Source organism: Fukomys damarensis, unplaced genomic scaffold (genome assembly GCF_012274545.1).
Source record: "Fukomys damarensis isolate Sample0158 unplaced genomic scaffold, DMR_v1.0_HiC HiC_scaffold_23, whole genome shotgun sequence".
Lineage (NCBI taxonomy): Eukaryota > Metazoa > Chordata > Mammalia > Rodentia > Bathyergidae > Fukomys > Fukomys damarensis.
Genome location: NW_022900935.1, coordinates 42,471,507 through 42,490,960, shown reverse-complemented (window position 1 = coordinate 42,490,960; position 19,454 = coordinate 42,471,507). Strand labels below are relative to the sequence as shown.

At 56.4% G+C, this 19,454-nt stretch overlaps 1 protein-coding gene across 12 annotated transcripts in view; it reads left to right on the top strand.

Annotated features, from left to right (window-relative positions):
* Kcnab2 (potassium voltage-gated channel subfamily A regulatory beta subunit 2) overlaps positions 1 to 19,454 on the top strand; it is a 71,575-nt gene that overhangs the window by 42,374 nt on the left and 9,747 nt on the right. For 11 of the 12 annotated variants that reach the window (XM_010627830.3, XM_019207981.2, XM_010627831.3 and 8 more), the window contains 5 exons: positions 11,010 to 11,053; positions 11,828 to 11,865; positions 15,334 to 15,413; positions 17,760 to 17,804; positions 19,092 to 19,136. In XM_010627830.3, the coding sequence (XP_010626132.1) occupies positions 11,010 to 11,053; positions 11,828 to 11,865; positions 15,334 to 15,413; positions 17,760 to 17,804; positions 19,092 to 19,136 (252 nt within the window). Of the gene's footprint in view, positions 1 to 5,267; positions 6,359 to 11,009; positions 11,054 to 11,827; positions 11,866 to 15,333; positions 15,414 to 17,759; positions 17,805 to 19,091; positions 19,137 to 19,454 lie in introns of those variants that run through there. The other variant, XM_010627834.3, reaches the window with a different exon arrangement.

Genomic DNA, 19,454 nt, shown 5'->3' with positions numbered 1-19,454 from the left:
GAATTAGTGAACATCATCAACTCATCATCTCTAACAGTGAATCCATTCTGGCATCAGAATGGACCCGAACTCAGGTCCTTGCGCTTTCGAGGCAGGTGGAGGCACCACTGAGCCAAATCCCTGGCCCATTTTTTTATTGAGCATCCCGAAGCTGTGGTTTCCCTCAAGCACAGACCCCCGGATTGGCTGGCTGCCTCTCAGGGCTCTAGGGCTGTGGCCCTTGTCGGTTTCTCCTGTGGACAATGCCGTTCGTCCTTCAGCCCATTGTTTGGACCTGAAAGAAAAAGAACACTTCTTCTAGAAGTCCATTAGATGGCAGAATTCTTAAGGTTTTGTATCCTAAGTCCAGCTGTGAGAGGATAATGGTCAGCCGGTTTGGCCACAGTGGACTCAATTCTGATGGAAATTTCTCAAGAGGGAATCTGTACTGTAATCTTGTCGTGCCCTAGCTAGCCATTGATAGCTTTCATTCATTCAGCAAATGTTTCTTGAGAGGCTTCTTGGTACTGGGGGTTAGGCTAGACCCTGGAGATTCTGCCTGAATTCAAACTGCAAGGTCCCCACTGTCGCAGCCATTGCATCCTGATGTGGGGGGCAGAGAAAACAAGCACCCCCAGAAACCTGTTCAAGGAGTGTCACTATCCCGAGGCATAAAGTTGGACGATGTGATAGAGAGGCCAGGCTGCAGGGAGATGGGTGCAGGGCAGTGATGTAAGAGCGGAGATGTGGACCAGGGAGTGGGAGGCCGTGGGAAGATATGGGGAAGACACTTGCTGGAGGAGGTGAGAGGTGGCTGGGTAGGCAAAGCAGGGTAGGGCGCAGCAGGTGATGAGTGGGGAAGGGGCCAGACCCCGGCTCCCCCTCCAAATGGTCCTGTACCCTGAATCTCAGAAGGTGGAGAGAAGGCTGACAGGGTGGAGCCAATGCAGACATCATAGACCGAGGACACTTGTCTTATGGGGGCTGCGTGAAGCCCAGGGGCGGACATCCAGGCGGGCAGGCTGGCTCCATGTCACATTCCTCCAGGAAACTGCCCCCGCCCATCTTCTGTGCAGGTCCCTGCTGTCCTTGTGCCTATCTGTCAGGTAGGGTCCCAGTTGGTGGCCCCTTGCCCCATGCTGCTGCCTCTGGAAGACTCCAGTGGAGAAGCCACATCCACTGAGCCAGTTTCGGGGCTGTGGTTGCTGCACAGTCAGTAGCAGTGAGGACAAGGACCAGACACATAGGGATGGCGGAGGCCCTGTGCCCACCAGAGTCCGTGCTGGAGCTGGCCCTGGGCCCAGGTGGCTGCCAACCCACAGCACATCCACTGCTGGAGTTGGAGCTTTGTTCATAGCCAGGGCCCACAAAACCCACTGAAGGAAAGGGACCGACACCCAGGAGGACCCGTGCCACTGAGCTGAGTGTGGTGGCAGAGCTTCGTGAGTGGGTGCTGTGGGCCTGTTGCAGCTCTGAGCCTGAGCAGCCTCACCTTCTCTGGGGCCTGCACCTGCCAACCGCCCGAGACCCAGAACCCCTAGAATAGGTGGGGTTGAGGTCCTTCTCTTCCTGGTAGAAAATCTGCACCTTCCAAAATCTTCTCTTCAGAGTGCAGGCCACAGGACGCCAAGGTAAGGGACCTGAGGTTCGGCAGTGGCAAGAAAAAAAAAAGCTCTGCCCCTCCCTGATGTTGTCCCATGTCCCAAGTGGTGTAGTGGGACAAGGGCCCTGGTGAGGAGCTCATGGCTGAAGCAAGCAGCTGGGTCTGACCAGGAGCCGTGAGGGATAGAGTGACCCCCACCCTGCTGTGTAGGGCTATGTCTTGGAGGCCGGGCACATAGGAGCTTCTGGCCCCTTCTTGGTTTGGTTTTGTTTTCACCATCCCTTGGTCACGTAGTTCAAAGAGAAAATAGGCACTTAAATTCTTCATTATGAGAGAACAATGTATTCTGCCATTTAAACCATGGAAAATAGCCAAGTGTGGTGGTGCCATTTATAATCCCAGCCCTCTGGAAGGACACTGAGACAGGTGGATGGCAGGTTTGAGCCCAGCCTGAGCAATTTAGCACTTAACAATACCTTGTCTCGGGCCTAGGACTTAGCCCAGTGGTTCCACCACCTGCCTCGCAAGCACAAGGTCCTGAGTTCGATCCCTGGTACCAAAAACAAAAAACAAGACCTTGTCTCAAATTTTTTAGACAGGGGCTAGGGATGTAGCTCAGTGTGAAGGCCCTGGTTTTAATCTCCAGTACTGAAAAAAAAAGCAAAGATTGTAAGTCTCCACCTCCCCTGCTGGATGGGCCCTTCAGTACCTCTCTGTGCTGGCAGGGGAGGATTTAGGTGCCCGGCAGTCACTTGATTAGCTGGGGTTTATCTGGAAAGAGTTCTTTGAGTCTCCCCTCCCAGTGACCAGCTGTCCCCTGCTTACTGGACTGTCCAGGCTTGCCTTGTCCAGAAGGAGCAACATTGAGAGATGACCTCAGACCCTGGCTTAGGCAGAGAGGCCTCCCTCAGCCCCAGAGCTGTTGATGTTCAGTCTGGATAATTTAGTCTGTGTTGGGGCAGCACCTGAACTCCTCCTGCCAGTGGCAACCCCTGCCTAGAAAAGTACATATATCGAGTCCACCTACTGGGAGACCTGGCAGGCACTGACCGGGCTGCGTGTTTTATTCTGTGTTTCTAGCAAAGAGGGAAGCTCCCTTGGTGCTTAGGAGACATCCAGTGTCCCTGAAATTTCTTCCTTGGACTCCCAGAAAAACATGGGGCACAATAACAAATGCTGTTCCCTAGAAAGTGGGCACTCGTCTGGCAGCTGCCACAACCTTCAGTGTGGTCAGGAACATCACTGAGTCCCCTTGACCACTGGTCCAATGTGTATTGAAAGGCCCCTGAGCACCTGCCTCTGTACAGGACCCTGGAGACATCAAGGTGCCCACTAACCAGTGGTCCCCGGGCTCTGGGCTCCCCTGGGCACCACAGAGTTGTAGAAGGGAAGGGTCATTTGGGCATAGTTGGTACCGATGGAGACTGGGAGAAACAGGAAGAAATCCCAGAGGCTTTTGAGGAAGGTGATGGGGTTGGGTAATAGCTTTATGGAGATGCCACTCCCACACCACACAGTGCACTTATTTAAAGCGTACAACTCAACAGTTGTAGCACACTTCACAGATGTGTGCAGAAACCACCACCATCAACCTGAGGACATTTTCATCACCCTAAAAAGAAATTCCAGATCCTTTTGTTGTCACTCCATACCCCCCCACAGCCGGACACATTCATCTATGTCCTGTCTCTAAGGGCTTACCCAGTCTTAGTGCTTTGTATAGATGAAATCGTGTTATGTGGTCTTTTGTGACCAGCTTCTTTCACATGGCATGTTTTCCAGGTTTGTCCATGTCTTAGCGTGAGTTAGGCCTCTGTTCCTTTGGAGGGCTCCATCATGTTCCATTGTATAGATAGACCACATTTTGTTTATCCATTTGTCAGCTGATAGGTGTGTTTGGCCTTGTACCTAGCTGTCCCCTAAAGCCTCATGTGGTCATAGCTGGGCCTTTTTAAGAGGTGGCTGAATCTAGTGTGACATTGAAATTGACTCACGGTGCAATGCTAGGATCAAGGGCACTAGGATTAAGGGTGTGAGTACTGCCTGCCCTATAGAAAGAGCTGTGGCCGTCCCTTTTTGCTTTGCTGCCTTCTGCCCACCATGAACTGTTTCTCCTCTGCAATGCCACCCTGCCTTGGAGCCAGCCAATTATGGCCTGAAACCTCTACAAACTATGAACTAAATAAGCCTTTCCCTCTCTAACCTTGGGTGTCAGGTGTTTGAGTTGTTTCCACTCTTTGGCTCTTGTAAGTCATTTGTGTTCAAGTGTTTGTGGGAGCATACGTTTTAGGTTCTCTGGGTTGGTATTTAGGCACAGGATTGTTGGATATGTGATGAGGCAAATATTTTACACTGTGGTGACTCTGATGCTTATGATGTCCCTTAACACCTTCCTGCTTACCTTACACCATCTGGTTAAAGAAGATCCTTGAGGGGTGGTGCCGCCACCTGCCTCCCAAGCACAAGGTCCCAAGTTTGATCCTTGGTGCCAAAAAAAGCAAAAAAACAACAACAACAAAAGAGATAACCCTTGAGCGACAGTGAAACGCAGCCCTTCTGAGGCCCCCTGGTTAACAGCACACAGAGAGGTGTGCCTGGAAAAGTGAGTGGGGATTCTGTATCTCTCCGGGCTGGCTGGGCCCACCCAGAGCCTCCGGTGCACCCAGACTCCCTGTGGAGCAAGCTGCTTGCTGTCCTGAGCAAATACAGGGGCCACCCCGCCCAGGCGCCTCCGCACTCTCTGTGAAGGAAGAAACCTCATCCTTTTCCTAGAAGGGAAGAGGGTGGAGGAAAATTATGAGCTGTTGGCCTGAAAGGCTCCATCTGGGCACAGGTTTGGAAGCTGGGATGCTGAGATCAGACGATAAGGTTTTGTGTCCGAGCCCTCTCGTAGGGAAGAGGACGGGAGGCAGTGACTCACCATAGGCCTGGCAGAGACCACAGGCAGGACTTTTGCCATGTTGGCCCCGTGATAGGCCTACGACACAGGAAGGTGAAGGGCGGGGCCTCGAGGTCCTTGCACGCTGGGTCTAAGAAGGGCTCTGGGGCACATGTGCGCACTTGCAGGGAGCAGACTGGCCTGGGCGAGGTCTCTAAGGCTCCCACCGGCCTCCGTAGGTTGTGCCTGTGACCTGCCAGGGCAGCCCTGCAAAGGCAGGCACTCGCATCCCCCAGACCTCTGTGCCCACGCCGCACCCCAATGCTGGCTTCTTCTGCTGCTGCATCCGGTGATGCTCTGGGGAGGCCTCAGGCGTGCTGCCCATGGTGGTGAGAGCCCACTGCTGACCCCCCACTGGACAGCCATGCCTTTGGATTGCAGGTCACTGGAATCCATGCCATTGGTTTTTTTGCTGCTTGTCTATTGCTTTGTTTTGGGTTGGGGGTGTTGAGACAGCTGAGTGGCACAGGCTGGCCTCAGACTTGTAACAATCCTTCTGCCTCAGCCTCCCAAATGCTAGGATCCCAGGCTACCACCACAGCCAGCTTTGCTGTGTTTATTAACAAGAGCCTAATCCCTACCCTAGGACACACAGGCCTTTGCAACCTGTATCTCACAGGAGAGTGGTGAAGGTAGAGACTGCCAGACTTGTGAGCAGGGAGACTCAGGCCAGAAGAAGGTGTGACTCTTGTCCTCTGGGTCAAAAGGCAGAGCATCCGGGGGTGGCTTCTTTCCTGGGTCCTGTTAGGAGCAGAGTGGACCCAGGAGGTACAGTGCTGTGCCCCTCATTTTGTCCGTACAGACTCCGAGAAGACCAGAGTCCCACTGTGGTCACCAGAGCCTGTGAAGGCTGCACGTTCGTTCATTCATTCTCCATACAGGACTCATTGACTGCTAGGAGTCCCCTTCCAAGTGTGGAACTTCTCTGTCGCTCTGTCCCTATCACCCCATCACTGCCATCAGCCAGGGTGGGCTAGTGACTTGTGCTTGCTCCTGGAGGAGGCTGTACCCGAGCTGGCCTCGCCCACCCTGCTTTGGGCAGCTTCGGGGGACAGCAGGGCAGGCGGCTCTGCGCCCTGTGTCATTAATAATGAATCTCCAGTGGCTGCCTGCCGCCGGCCACCTCCCTGCCTCAGCAAGAGCCCTGTGTGCACCCTGGGAAGCTGGAGAAGCAGCTGCTCTCTGAGACCTCCCAGCCAGGCACAGCAGCCGGTGCAGGCCCCAGGCCACGACCCAGGCTGGGAGGACGCGCATGCGGGGCGTCCTCCTCCTCCTCCTCCTCCTCCTCTGAGGACAGCGGTTGGCTGGTCAGCCTGGAGCTGAGCAGCCCTGCCCTGCCTGGCACTTTGGGAGGCTGCTGGGGACTTGAGCAGCCAGGGCCAGGACTGAGAGGAAATAGAGAAGTTGGCAAAGGAGAACGACAATGGCAAGTGACCCCTAGCCCCCCTCCTGGACTCCTCCTGGATGAGGTCTTTTCCATCTGCCACTGGAAATCTGATGCTCTGCGCTGGGCGGGAGACTGAAGGGGTGTTTTGTCCACCATCATCCTCAGAATCCCTTGCTTCTGAAAGGATACGTAGCCACCTCCTCGCCTTCCGAGATAAGGCGCCTCCTGGCTGTCACAACATGCAGGTGTCCTTCGTGTGCTCGGAGCACAGCCTCAAGGCCCGGGGCTCTGAGGAGCGGCTGGGTCGGTCAGCGGCCAACAGCCCCAGCCTGGGCCCCCGCAGCCGCTTCCACACCATGGCCATGGTGGCCCGGAGCCTGGGACAGCTCTCCGTGCAGAGTGTCCCCAGCACCAGCGATACCAGTGTGAAGCAGGCTGGGATGAAATATAGGTACGGGCGCCAGCTGTGCGGGGCGGGGCCAGGAAGCAGGCAGGATCCCATGGGCTCCTGTGCTGGCTTAGCCCTTGGTGGCCTGGGAAGCATGAAGCAAGTTTCTCCATGGCCGGCGGGGAGGCCATGCGAGTCACCCCTCTTCCCTCCTCCTGCCTTTGTTTCCTTTGGGTGGGCCTTGTTTATAGTAGCCAAGCCCCCCATTAAACTGCACTGCCTGCTCTTCCCAGGGACCCCAGGCGCTGGCAGAGGCCCCAGAAGACGCCCTTTGGGTAGTCTCGGTTCCTTGCAGAGGCCATAGTGATACTAGCATGAGCACCTTGGTGGGGACAGTCAGGGGAACCACGCAGTGGCAGACCTGGGTTCCTCTAGCAAGTGTTCTCACCCAGGCAGCACCCCAGTTTTCCCATGATGGTCCCCAGGCTGCCTTGTTTCTGTCCCCGTTCCTCATCCTGTGACTTGTATGCAGGGCAGATGTGAACGTCTGGGGCAGGGCTACCTTCCCCACCACCTAGCTCGTTCAAGTGCTCCTGGGACAGAAGGATGGTCCTGGCCTGGCAGGAAGAGTCCCTCGTGCCCCAAGGAGGTGTTCCTAGGGTGCCTCTGCCACTTGCTGCACAGACTGAAAGGAAGTGGGGGCCCTAGACCCAGTGCAGTGTGGAAAGATGGTCCTGGTTGTATCAGAGAACAGTCTGAGTCTGCACCTGATGGTGCCAACTCCAGAAGCACTGAGGGTTCCCCCAAGAGTTGAGGTGGGCAGCTCATGCCTCTCCAGAACCTACCGGAAGGTGACCACATGGGAAGGGACCACATCCCGGACCCGACACCCCTCAGATGACCACTGGGCCAAGCTGGTATCCTGTGTCTGTTCACGTGTTGCTGCCTTCCCTGGGCCTGGGACAGCTGGTGCTCTGTAGTGAGTCCTCCGGCCGAAGGACGTTGTCCCTGTCCCTTCCGCTCCATGGGGCAGCCCAGAGTGGAATTCTCTGTGCCGGGAGCTCTGGGGTTTGTATCTTTTGTCAGTGGGGGTCAAAAACTGGGAGTACATTGGATATATGTATACTTTTTTAGTTCAGATACTCAGTACCTGCCATGTCTTTTGCGTCTGTCCGAGGACCATCCAAGGAATAATGCGAGACTCTGTGCATAAAAGGCCCTGTATACACAGGAAATGTGGCTAACGTGGTCCCCTCTAAGGCTTCTAAAGAGCGGGTCTCTGAGAGCTTGTGTGCATAAGGTGACCATGTGTATGTGTGTGTGCAAGCATCTGTGTCCCTGTACACAGGGGACCATGCATGCACATACACGCGGGAGGCAGGGAGGGCCAGAGACGGCAGTGAAGTGTTTGTGGTCTGGGGAACTGGGTTCAAACCCAGCCCAGCACTGCCTGGCTGCCAGACTCAGTCTTCTCCAGTGAGATACAGATGAGGCTTCCACGCAGCAGGGCCTGGCTAGCTCATCTTGGGGGTGTTGTGGACGTGGATGGCTTCATGCCTGGGGTGAGGCTATGTAGTCTATGAGCGGCCAAGTGGGAGTAAGAACCCGAGTCTTGCCCCATTGCCCTCTCTCTTCCGGCCCCAGCGTGCCCACCTCATCCTGCCCCAACACCACAGCTGGGGTGCGGGGGGCTGCAGGGGACCACAGGTGGCTAGCACCTGGTCCCACACTTGCCACAGGGCCCAAGAGTGCCCAGAGCAGGGACGGGAAGACCAAGGCCCAGGATCAGGAGAAGAACTGAGGGCCTGGGCTCCTCTTCCCCAAACTGTTCCAGCATCGTCCCACAGCAGAGGCTGAGCCTGTCCTCAGGAGCCTGGTGTCCACTGCAGGGCAGACCTGCGAATGGCTTACGTGGATCTCACGTTGCATGTCTTTTGCTGCACCCTGGAAAACACTTGTCCGTCTCCACCAGCTCATGGGACTGATGTGGGCAGCCCGAGCTCTGCTGCTTCGCGCAGGGTTTGGGGTACAGGGCGTCGTGTGGCTTCGCAGTGGGCACCAGTGCTTTCCCGCGGCACAGGTTCTGGCTCTGAGTCCTTGTTAGCCGTTTCCCCGGTCCTGGGAGAGACGCGGGCAAATCCCTGCAGACCAGGTGTATTCAGGCTTAGAGATTTTGACGCCGACTTTATCGTCATGTCGACTTTGATTAGTGGAAAGAAATATGTAGGAAACAATTCTCATGTCAAGAGTTTCGCGTGGCCACACAGCAGCAGCCCCTGCCCAGGACAGCCTGTCGCCATGGTATCCTAGCCCCGAGGAGCAGCCACACGGATAAAGCACCCAGCCCAGGGCTGCCCTGTCCCTTCTCATCCCTTCTCCTGGGGCTGGCTGTGGCTGGCGAAGCTAGTACTATCATCATTCTACAAGGAAGCAGCGGAGATGGGTGACTGGTACGGCGCAGTACCCTGGTTTTGTGAGATGATTCCTGTGGGCCGTGGGGGACAGGGCATCAAAGAACCAAGCCCCCAGGGTCCCTACCCAGGCACACAGCCTCAGCCATCTCGGGAAGCAGCTAGGAACTGATCAGATTTGGGGAACAGCAGCCAGAGACCCCCAGATGTGGGGTGTCAGGTGTCCGCTCCTCAGCCCAAGGCACAAGTGGCCTCGGTCTCCTTTGTGCCTACTGCTAAACCCACCCCATCCTCCTGGACTGCAGTGAGTCCTGGTGTCTCAGGACCTGGGTTGGAGTCCCGGCCCCAGCACACTGCTGATAAAAGGGAACTTTTCAGGCTGAGAGGCTTACAGGCAGCTGTCAGCCCAGCCCGCTCAGGAGATTGCTCCCCACTGTCACCTGTGCAGGTGGCTTTAAAAGGTGAGTGCCTCTCAGCCTCAGAACAGGAAGTGACCATGGTGGGAATGGCAGGGCTGGCACCAGCGGGGCGCCCTTCGGATGCCTGGAGTGGACCCGACTGGGTGCCACGGGGCCCTGAGCTCTGTGGGTATTGATGCCTGTGCCCAGTTCCCAAGAGCTCCGCAAGCCCACAGCAGGGCATTGCTGAGCAGGACCTTCAGTACTTTCAGTCCTCACAGTACCTTCTGAGTGAGCCACCTGGGTCTGCCATGACAGCTACTGTGTGGCCAGTGTGGGGGAGGTGGCACACACTCGGGACTCGTCAGGGGCACAGCTGTGCCTGCTGCAGTGCCCCAGACACACGCTGCCCTGCGATACTCAGTGTTAAGGGTTCTTAGATGTCTTGGCCGATTTATAAGAGGAAAATCTCTCTCTCTCAATCTCTCTCTCTTGCAGTGCTGAGGGTTAAACCCAGGGCCTTCAGCCTGAGCTACATCCCCAGCCCTTTTTTATTTATTATTTTGAGACAGAGACTGAGTCACTGAAGTGGCCCAGGCTAACCCCAAACTTGCGATCCTTCTGCCTCAGCCTCCCAGAGAGCTGAGATTACAGGTATAATCTGATAAGCCACCATAACTGGTTTCATTTCCCTTTCAACATGCTCACATGAGAGTCTGACGTGTGTTGTTTTTGTAAAAAGAGAAGGCTGGTTTCAGTAGGAAATTCCATTTATTCATTTATTCTGCAGTACTGGAGCTTGAACCCAGGGCCCCATACATGCCAGGCAAGGGCTTCCCCACTGAGCTACACCTTCCAGCCCTTAATGGGAAAAATTTTGTTTGAGGCAGTGTCTCACTACATAGTAAAGATTGGCCTTAAAGTCACTATGTAGCCCAGGCTGGACTTGAACTCACGACAATCCTCCTGTCTCAGCCTCCTGGGTACTGGGTTACAGGTGTGTGCCACTATGCCTGGCCTCAATGGGAAATTTTTAAAGAAAGCTGGGCCACTTAGATTACCTTCAACTTAGTGATGCCTGCCCTATTCTCAAGCTGCTTCTAAGTATCCTACCTACTGCCACCACTGCTCATGACACGAGCGGAGACCAGGTTGTCATCACTGGGGATAAAGGCTGAGGAGGACCAGAGTGTGCCTGGGTCGGACGGGAGGGGTCACTCATTCCCTGGCCCACCTTCCCGCCTGGGGCCCAGGCTCGGATATCAGGGACAGCAGGAGGAATGCTGAGCCCAGGGGCTATCTGTCTCCCACACACAGGGTGGGCACCTGGCATTGGTGGGGCATGAGAGCCACCACCCAGGGAGCCCTGTGCCCGGCTCTGGTGAGGTCTTATGGCCGTGGGGACCAAGGGAGCCCACAGGCAGGGCACCTGCAGCATAGAGCTGTCAGAAGGGCCTGGTGGCGGGGCCTGAGGAGCACCCTGGCTCCTGCATGTGCCTTCTGCCCTGGGCACTAGACAGGCTGCCAGTCCTCAGCACATGGCTGCCATCTCCAAGGGACCCCATCAGACAGGGCCTCAGTGGGCTCAGGACAGGAGGAAGAGAGCTGGGGCGGCCCTGTGGGGTTCCGATGTTCTCCCTCAGCCGCCAGCCTCAGGGAGAGAGCGTGCCGGGGCCCGGGCTCACCATGTCCTCAGAGAGTGGTGACCACCAAGTCACAGGTATGACCCAAGAGGACAAAGAGAACCTCTCAGAGGAGAAGCCTCCCTCTGAAGGTGCCCTGTGCATCTCGGCCTTAGAGCAGGAAGTGACCACAGTGGGAATGGGCAGGGGTGGCACCACCGGGCAAGCCTGGCTGGTGGCTATGTGCCCAGGTACTAGGACTCAGGCTGTGTTTGTTTTCCAGGAACCTAGGCAAGTCTGGCCTGCGGGTCTCCTGCCTGGGGCTCGGTAAGTGTGGGGATCCTCATGTCAAGGAAGGGGGTGCAGCAGGGCTGGCCCCACCCCTGAACAACACCCAGAGCCTAGGACGCAGGGGGGCTCTGTTGCCATGGCATCGTGGAGACAGGCACTGGGAGGGAGGGGCCAGAGCAGAGACCAAGGGAGCGGCACCCAGGCCTGGGGTACACACAGCCCACCCCACCCTAGGAAGCTGGAGCAGCTCTCGGCCCAAGGGTGCCTGGGAGATTTTCCCAGGGCTTGGCCTCAGGAAGGAGTCCATCCAGTTTTGTCCTCTTTCCTCAGGCCAGATTTGAGCTGTTCTCAAAACCCGCTGTCCCCCTCCCACCTGGCACCCTCTCCCTTCCCCACCATGAGAGCAGTGACCATGCCTGTTGTCAGGGAGAGCACGTTATCCACTCCCTGCAGCAGGGTGGGACAGCATGACCCAGAAAGTGACAAGAGCTGCATCAGCACAAGTGCATTTCTTTTTTCTTCTTTCAGTACTGGGAATGGACCCCAGAACTTTATTTTTTTAATTTTCAGACAGGGCCTTGATAAATTGCTAAGTAGCCCAGACGAGACTCAAATTTGTTGCCATCCTCCTGCCTCAGCCTCCCAGAGTGCTGGGATCACAGGTGTGTACCACAGGCATTTCAAAGGCTGGTCCCCCATTTGGAGACTTGTGCAGGCCAGGAGTCCCAACATACGGAGAACACACTCACCTCAGGGCAGAGTCAGGGCCCTGGCAGGTTGCCTAACTCGAGCTCTTGTGTCTCCTTCCAGGAACATGGGTGACCTTCGGAGGCCAGATCACCGACGAGGTAAGACAGGGCTCCCTCCACCCAGTACCCAGCAGGCACACGGCCCAATCCCCTGCATGATCCTGTGAGCAGGCGTCTGTGGGAGCCACACAGCAGCCTCCCACTGAGGGACCTCAGGAGACAGAACCAGGAGCAGGGGCCAAGGAGAGGTCACACCTGTTAGCCCCAGGAGCTCGCCACCCCCGCATGGCTAACCGAGAACACAGGGATGCACCCTTGCTGCCCCGCAGACTGCAGACCTTCGGGAGATTGTCATTACCAAGCTCCTCACCATGCACTTCTGTGACTGGTGCTTAATCACATGCATCGAAATCAAATGTGTCTGCTGGGGTTTATCTGCACAATCAGGAGACAAGTGTCCCCAGAAGGAAAGGGGTGCACACCCAGATGGGGGAACTCCTGGACAGTGGGGAGATGCCCAGAATCCAGGACGCGCATTTGCTCCAAGAGCTCCAGGCGTCTGCTCCCTTTGTGGGTGTCACCCCTGCCCTACTTCCTGTCGCGAGAAATGCGTCTAAAAATTACTAAGAGCCTTGATTTGAGACTTCCATCTCCAAAGGGAAGGCTTTGCTCCCATCAAAATCTCAATGCAAACAGCTTGTGCTTCTGCTCACCGATAAGTTTGCAGCGGTGCCTGGCACGGGACTGCTGCCGGGTCGTCGCCAGCTGTGGGCTGTCCCGGGGCGAAGACAGAGCTCCCAGGGGGCAGAGATCACAGCCCCTGGCAGGGACTCTCGGGGAAGTCAGGCCTGCGGGACTGCTGGGGGGCGTTGCTAAACAGTAGGGGCCTCTGGAGACAGCCAGTCACACTGGGGGACTTTTCACCAGCAGCTCGGTGGCACCAGAGTACTGGTGATGCCAGTCCAGCCAGCCGTGTCTCCATCAGGTGACAGTGACACAGAGGAGGCATTGGAGGCCACCTGTAGGGGACTGGGCTGGGGGGACAGAGGATACAACAGATGAGAGTCAGGTTCTGAAAGCTGTGGCAGGTGACAGCAGTGGGTGAAGGGACAAGAAGAATTGTGTTGAACCCTGCATTTGACAACAGAAGCAAAATTGACACACAGAGCGCGGGGACCCTGGCTGCCATCCACCGAGGGGGGCCATGGTCTTGATTCCCTAGGCGGCGGCTGCTCAGTCAGGAGCAAAGACCATCTGGCCTGCAAGTTGATTTTGGTGAAAGTTGTCATTTGAGCCACTTGTAGTCTCAAGGGTACGGTGGTGGCACTAGCATGTTCACACTGCGTGCGGCCACCACTCTGTCCTCCTGGCTCAGGGACTGCAGCCTATTGTGGGTGAGAAGCACTGAGGCCTCCCCAGTAGTTCGCCACCAGCCCCAGCTAGACTGCAGTTGTGTTGTTTGTTTTTTACAATACTGGGCATTGAAACCAAGGGCTCTCCACCAGCCCTTTCTAGATTGCCTGGGCTGGCCTGGAATTTGAGATCCTCCTGCCTCAGCCTCCCAAGTAGCCGGGATGACAGGTGTGCACCACCGCGCCCAGGTTGGATTCTGCATTTCTGCTGTGGGTGCTGCTGGAACTAGTGAAACTACAGCATACAGGGTGCAGCAGAGTCTGGGAGGCTACTGCAGGAGCAGTGGAGAGGCGCTGGTGGCCTGGGCAGCGTGGGCACAGTGGGGGCAGTCAGATTTGGGCTCAGTTTGCAAGGGGAGCTGGCAGCCCTGGCAGAAGTAAGAGGAAGATCATCAGGAGGGCCCCAGGCAAGCACTCAGTGAGGCCGCCCTCCTCAGTGCATACCAGCCCCTGCCTGCAACACCCCACCTCCTCTCCCCTTGGCTGCCTGGAAAACTCCTAAACATCCATCAGAACCCAGCCCTGTGAATTCAGGCACAGGCTCCTGTACAGGTGACCCTTGAGGACACTGCGCCCAGCAGACTGAGCTGGTCACAAAGACTGGGGCTGGGCGATTCTGCTTCTGTGAGGGCTCCTAGTGGACAGATTCACAGAGGCAGAAAGCAGGAGTAGGCGGGAGAGGCGTGTGGAGGAGACAGGGCTCCCATTTGGCCTCATGAGAAAGTTCTGGAGAAGACAGTGTGATACGGCCCAGCAGTGTGGACTCACTCAATGCCTCTGACCTGTTCACCTAAAAAGATTTTAATAAAGATTCTAATTTTTAAAAGGAGATGAAAAATCAGGCCTCTAATCCCAGCACTCAGTGCTCTCCACCCGCCCATCCTCACCGGTGCTGCCTGGTGCCAGGCTTTGGCAGCAGTGCAGATTGGAGCTAATTCACCCACCCTGGCTCGCTGGAGGGAAGCCTGACTCTCCTAGTCCACACTGGGAAGTGGCCGGTGAGAGGGACAGGAGGGATGGCAGACTTTAGGGAACCTTCCCGTGCTGCATCTCGGGGTGTCCATTGCAGGTGGGGCCCCAGCTCCATTCCCGCCCCTGCTGCCCCCCTTTCTTTTGCACAAATGCGGGGTTATAGCAGCCCAGGGAGCATGAGGTGCTTGGCAGCACTGGGGGCCTTGTGTCCGTCCTGCCTCACTGAGGGCTGGGAGTGTGTGGCACTGGGGAGACACCCACCATGGCCTTGGGGCCACCTGGGAGCCGGGGGACTCTGTTCCTACCTCTGCAAGAGAGCAATGAGGTCCTGGAGAGGGTGCCACAGAGACAGCTGAAGACACAGCCAGAGCGTTAGGAAATGTCATTCACCCTGCGAGTTCTGTGGAGCTCCTAGTGGTGGCTACACGAATGACCTGGGCCCACTGTGGCGAAGTGCCACCACCTTAGTGGCTTGAAACACACAGATGTGTTATCCCATAGTTCTGGAGGCCAGAGGCCAAAATCCAGGTGTGTGCAGAACCCTGATTCCTTGAGAGGCTGAGGGTGAGTCTGCCCCTGGCCGTACCTGGCTTCTGGTGGCTGCTGGCTGTCCTACCGGCCTTGGCTTGTGGCCACATCCCTCCAATCTTAACGCCATCATCATACAGCCTCTTGGGATCCACCTTCTCTTCCTGGAAGGGTCTTAGCCACACCGGATATGGAGCCCGCCCTAAGCAGCATGGCCTTCCCCTAACTAATTGCTCTGAGAAGAACCCTGTTTCCACATAAGTTTGTGTTCTGAGGCTCAGAGCAGAGGTACATTTTGGAAGGACACTGTTCAACCCAGCACATGGGGTCCTTACTCTCAAGAAATTCAGTCTGTAGGCTGTTTCTTCATCCATTTGCCCTTCTTTGTTCCTCTTGAAGGTTTCATGACTTTGGGGGGTTTTGTTTTTGTTTTTTGTGGTACTTGGAATTGAACCCAGAGTATTTGCACTGAGCTATATCCCCAGCCCTTTTTAGGGTCTCACTAAGTCATTAAGTTGCATGGGCTGGCACTGAATTTGAAATCCTGCCTCAGCCTCGCAGAGTGCTGGAATTACAGGTGTGCACCTCCAAGGGCTTGTTATGGAGGGCTGCCCTCAGCCTGGCAGGCTCAGAGCGTCTGGTTTTCTCATTTCAGATGGCAGAGCAACTCATGACCTTGGCCTACGACAATGGCATCAACCTCTTCGATACCGCAGAAGTCTACGCAGCTGGCAAGTACGTGTCTTTCCTCGTGGGAAGAGGTGGCACTGGGAGGGACCCGAGCTCTGGGGCCCACTGCCCTCCTTCCCGAGTATGCCTTCCACGCTGGCTTCTTTTCTAAACGTGAAGTGGGCTGGGGAGGAACTTTGATGGGACCAGAACCACAGAACATTTGGACGCTGGTCCCCTGCTAAGCTCCCAGTATGCCCAGGCACTGAGGTGACCACGGTCCTCCCTGTGCCAAAGACATTGCCAGGACAGAGCCGTGATTAAGCTGTTGTCCACAGCCTCTCGATGGCTGGTGACCTGCAGTCAGCCCAGTGCACCTGACGTTTTCATGTCTTAATGATGCAATTAGGGCTGCAGGGAGCGCTGGCCGCTGGAGCTGAGAGGGAGGCACTGGGCGCCGCTGCCACAGGAAGCCCTCATCTTGGCAGTGAACTTTCCTACTCAATTATGTAAAAGCTCAGCCCTCTCCAGCCAGTTGGCTTTGATTTTAAAGACTGGATGTAATCAAATCATCCACTCTCCTGCACTGTGTTTCCAAAAGTCAGCTTTTGTTTGTGAAATCATTCTCTGGCCTGGGGCGGCCAAGTTCCTGGCATCTGGGCTGTGGCAGCCCTGGCCTTCTGTGCTCCATGGCCCCGGGTACCACCTGGCTCAGGGCTTGGTTGTTGCCTATGTTACTACTGCCTGTAATGGGGCCAGCACTGACCCAGGGCCTGGGCAGCTGACAGCTGGGACCCCCAGCTTCCTCCGGGGCCCATCCTAGCTCTTCTGTCCCTCCCGAGCCTCAGTCTCCTCCCAGCCTCTCCAGACTGCCAGCAACTTGCCATCCGAGTACAGCCCTCTCCAGACAGATGGACAGAGTCAAAGGGTCGGTGGTAGAGAGGCCCAGGGCACATGCCCAGCCCAAAGGCATACACACACACTCCCGAGCTGCTTTGCTGGCCCCTCTCCTGCCTAGCTCTTGCTGCCTACGAGGGCACACGGAGAGCAGCTCCGTGCAGCTCCCTCCGGCTTCAAATGGCCCAGCCCCATGCCTGGGCCCAGCACACTCCATTTCTCGACAGCCACAACCTGCTCTTTGTCCCTGTTTAACTGGACTCCCAGGCCTGGTGTGCCAGGGCAAGCGTGCTGAGTGCCCAGCAGCTTTGGGCCTCTCAGAGCTCCTTGCTGAAAGCCAAAGTCTCCAAAAGCAGCTTTTCCCTTGCTTTGCACTCCTCCACTGGCCACAAGCCTCATCCTTCATTCCTCCCAGAGTTGAACCCTCCATGCGAGGCCAAGCACCAAGTCCTGGGCCCAGGCTCGGAGGCGCTGCTCTGGGCAAAGGGCTAGGAACGCGTCCAGCAGGCAGTGGGCAGAGTGGCCCCTCCTGCTGACCAGGGTTCTTGCCATCACGGCCCTCATTTCTCTCTCTGACACTAATCTGGGTGCCTCCCAGAGGGCTGCAGTATTGCCTGCACCCCCAGACAGCTGCACATCTTGAAGCCAGGACTGCAAGTGACTGGGCTCGGTTCCCCATGGTCTGCAGCTCCAGTGGCCCCTCAGTCGTCTTCCTCCTCTCCTAATCCTTTGTCCAAAAAATCAGGAACCAAGGAATGTAAAGAAGAGTCCCAGGACTGAGGAATTTTCTGTGTGTCCTGACCGTAAATGAGGAGCATTCAGAGTGTATGCTAAACAGCTTGCAAATTAGAGCCCATTATTTCTGAGCGGATGACTCAGGCGCTGTTATAATTGGAATGTAGCACGAGGTATGGATCAGTCTCCATCTGTTGTTTTTGCTCAGAAGCGTTTTGCTACAAGGAAAGTTCTTAAAAGTTAATCCAGCTCTTCTGTGCCCGGAGGGGCCTGGAACAGCGGGCTCGTGACCCCGGCTAGCCTGAGTGTGGTGCAGGACTCATAATGATGCCAAGGAGAGCTGGCTGGTGGGCATGATATCTCTGTGTTCAAGAGCAATCCACATGCACGCCTACACACACACACACACACACACACACACACACACACGTGTGCACACATGCACATGCTCCCCTGGAAACCCCAGCCCTGGCTCAGGAACCAGGATATACCCCATGAATAATTTACCTTTGAAAAATATTCTTCTCTACAGATTTCACCCAAATAACACGGCCAAGTGTTTTCCTCCATGAATTTGCATGGGCCTGGGAAGCGGGACGCTGGCCTTGCCGTGTGGGACAGTCCCTTCCTTCCCCCAGGCCCGCAGCTCCCTCTGCAGTGCCAGCCTGGCTCTGCAGCCATGGTGGCTTCTTCACAGAGGGGCCACTGGTGGGTTGGCACGGCACGGCTGGCTTGGCTTTGCCTGTTCCGCAGTGGTGAGATCCCCGTCTTGCTTTGCAGGGCTGAAGTAGTCTTAGGAAACATCATTAAGAAGAAAGGATGGAGGTAATTACTCCTCTGCCATCTGTCGCCGGGCACACTCAGACTCACGGGGAAGGCCACGGTGGGGAGTTCAGGTTCCTGGCCCAGAAGGCTGGCTGCACAGGGCGAGCCTGGGCTTGGATCAGAGGCTTGGGGGGATGAACTTTGGGGGACCCTCCTTCCTGTTTCCCAGCGGTGTCCCGGGCTCACCACGTCAGCCCCTAGGCAGTCTTGCCAGGCTTCAGAGGCCCCGGGTTTTTCTTGCTACAGAGAAAGTCCCACACATAGCCCCTGCTCCTGGGGGGACTTCAGGTTCACACCACAGTGGCCGCCCTTGAGGCACCACTCTGTATTGACACACTTCTCAGGAAGGTATTCGGGGTCGGGGCGCTGAAGGGGAAATCTCAGGACAGAAAGAACTGCACATGAGCGCTCCCTGGAGGCCTGGTGCCCCGTGTGCACCACTGCAGAGGCTTGAGGTGCCAGGGCCAGAGCACTTGGGGTCAGAGGACCCAGAGAGAGGAGCAGAAGGAAGGCCTGGACCCACCCTCTGAGCCCCACCCAGAGGCCCTTGGCCCGTGTCCCAGAGCCCCAGAGCTCGCGGTCCCCGTGGGTAGTTGCCCCATCAGACATGTGGTTTGGAGTGTAAGTCACCTGCCTGGCCCACTGGATGTCCATGTCGCCTGCGGAGTAGTGGTGTGGCCTCCACCTGGCCCCTGTCTTGTCCCTCGGGGCTGGCACCAGGAGCGAATGGACCCCAGGGGTGGCAGGGCTGGAGCTGCAGTCCTCAGGCAGCATCCCCACCCTCCTGTCGGGCTGGCCGGTGCTTTGAGAAACGTCAGAAGCAGTTCGTGCTGCGTCTCCTCTCACCTGGCTCTCTCAAACTGAGCCCAGATAAATCCCTCCTGGGGGATTCAAGGCCACAGTGCACATTGGCAAACATGGGGACTGGGGCTTCGGTGGGTACACAGGGAGGAGAATGCTAGCCACCCTCTGTTTGGCTTTAAGAGCTTCCTGCCATAGAAGATTCTGGAGGGTCTGTCAACTGCCAGGGGTCACCTCACCTCCTCCCCGGGGAAGAGCCCCTGCTGCTTCTCTCTCTGCCCTGGCCAAAGCCCCATGGCCCTGTGTTCTCAGCAGCCCTGGTCACATTGTCCCCTGCTGACTGACCCCAGCCACCCAGCTACAGTTCGGGCTGGGAGATGCGCCGCACCAGGCCACGTCATGGAGGCCAAGACCCCAGGTCCCTCATGGCTAGGGTGGCGGGGCTAGAGGGTGCTGGGGTCCTGTAACTCTCCTGTCTTCCCACAGGCGCTCCAGCCTCGTCATCACCACCAAGATCTTCTGGGGTGGAAAGTAGGTGCAGCCACGCAATGCTGGGGTCCCAGGAGACGGGGTGGGGGTTCAATCCATGCAGGGCCCAATGTGGTCCCCTCCATGCCCAGTGACCATCCTGTTAAGAAAAATGGCTTCAGTCAAGTTGGCCTTACCTTCTTTGTTTCTTTCTTTCAGTACTGGGGATCGAACTTGGGTCCCTGTGCTTGCAGAGCAGGTGCCAGAACCACTGAGCTAAATCCCCTACCCAGCTAAATCCCCTACCCACCTTCTTTGTTATTTTTACATATGTGGTTTTCTCTCTCTCTCTCTTTTTTTTTTTTTTTTTTTTTTTTTTTT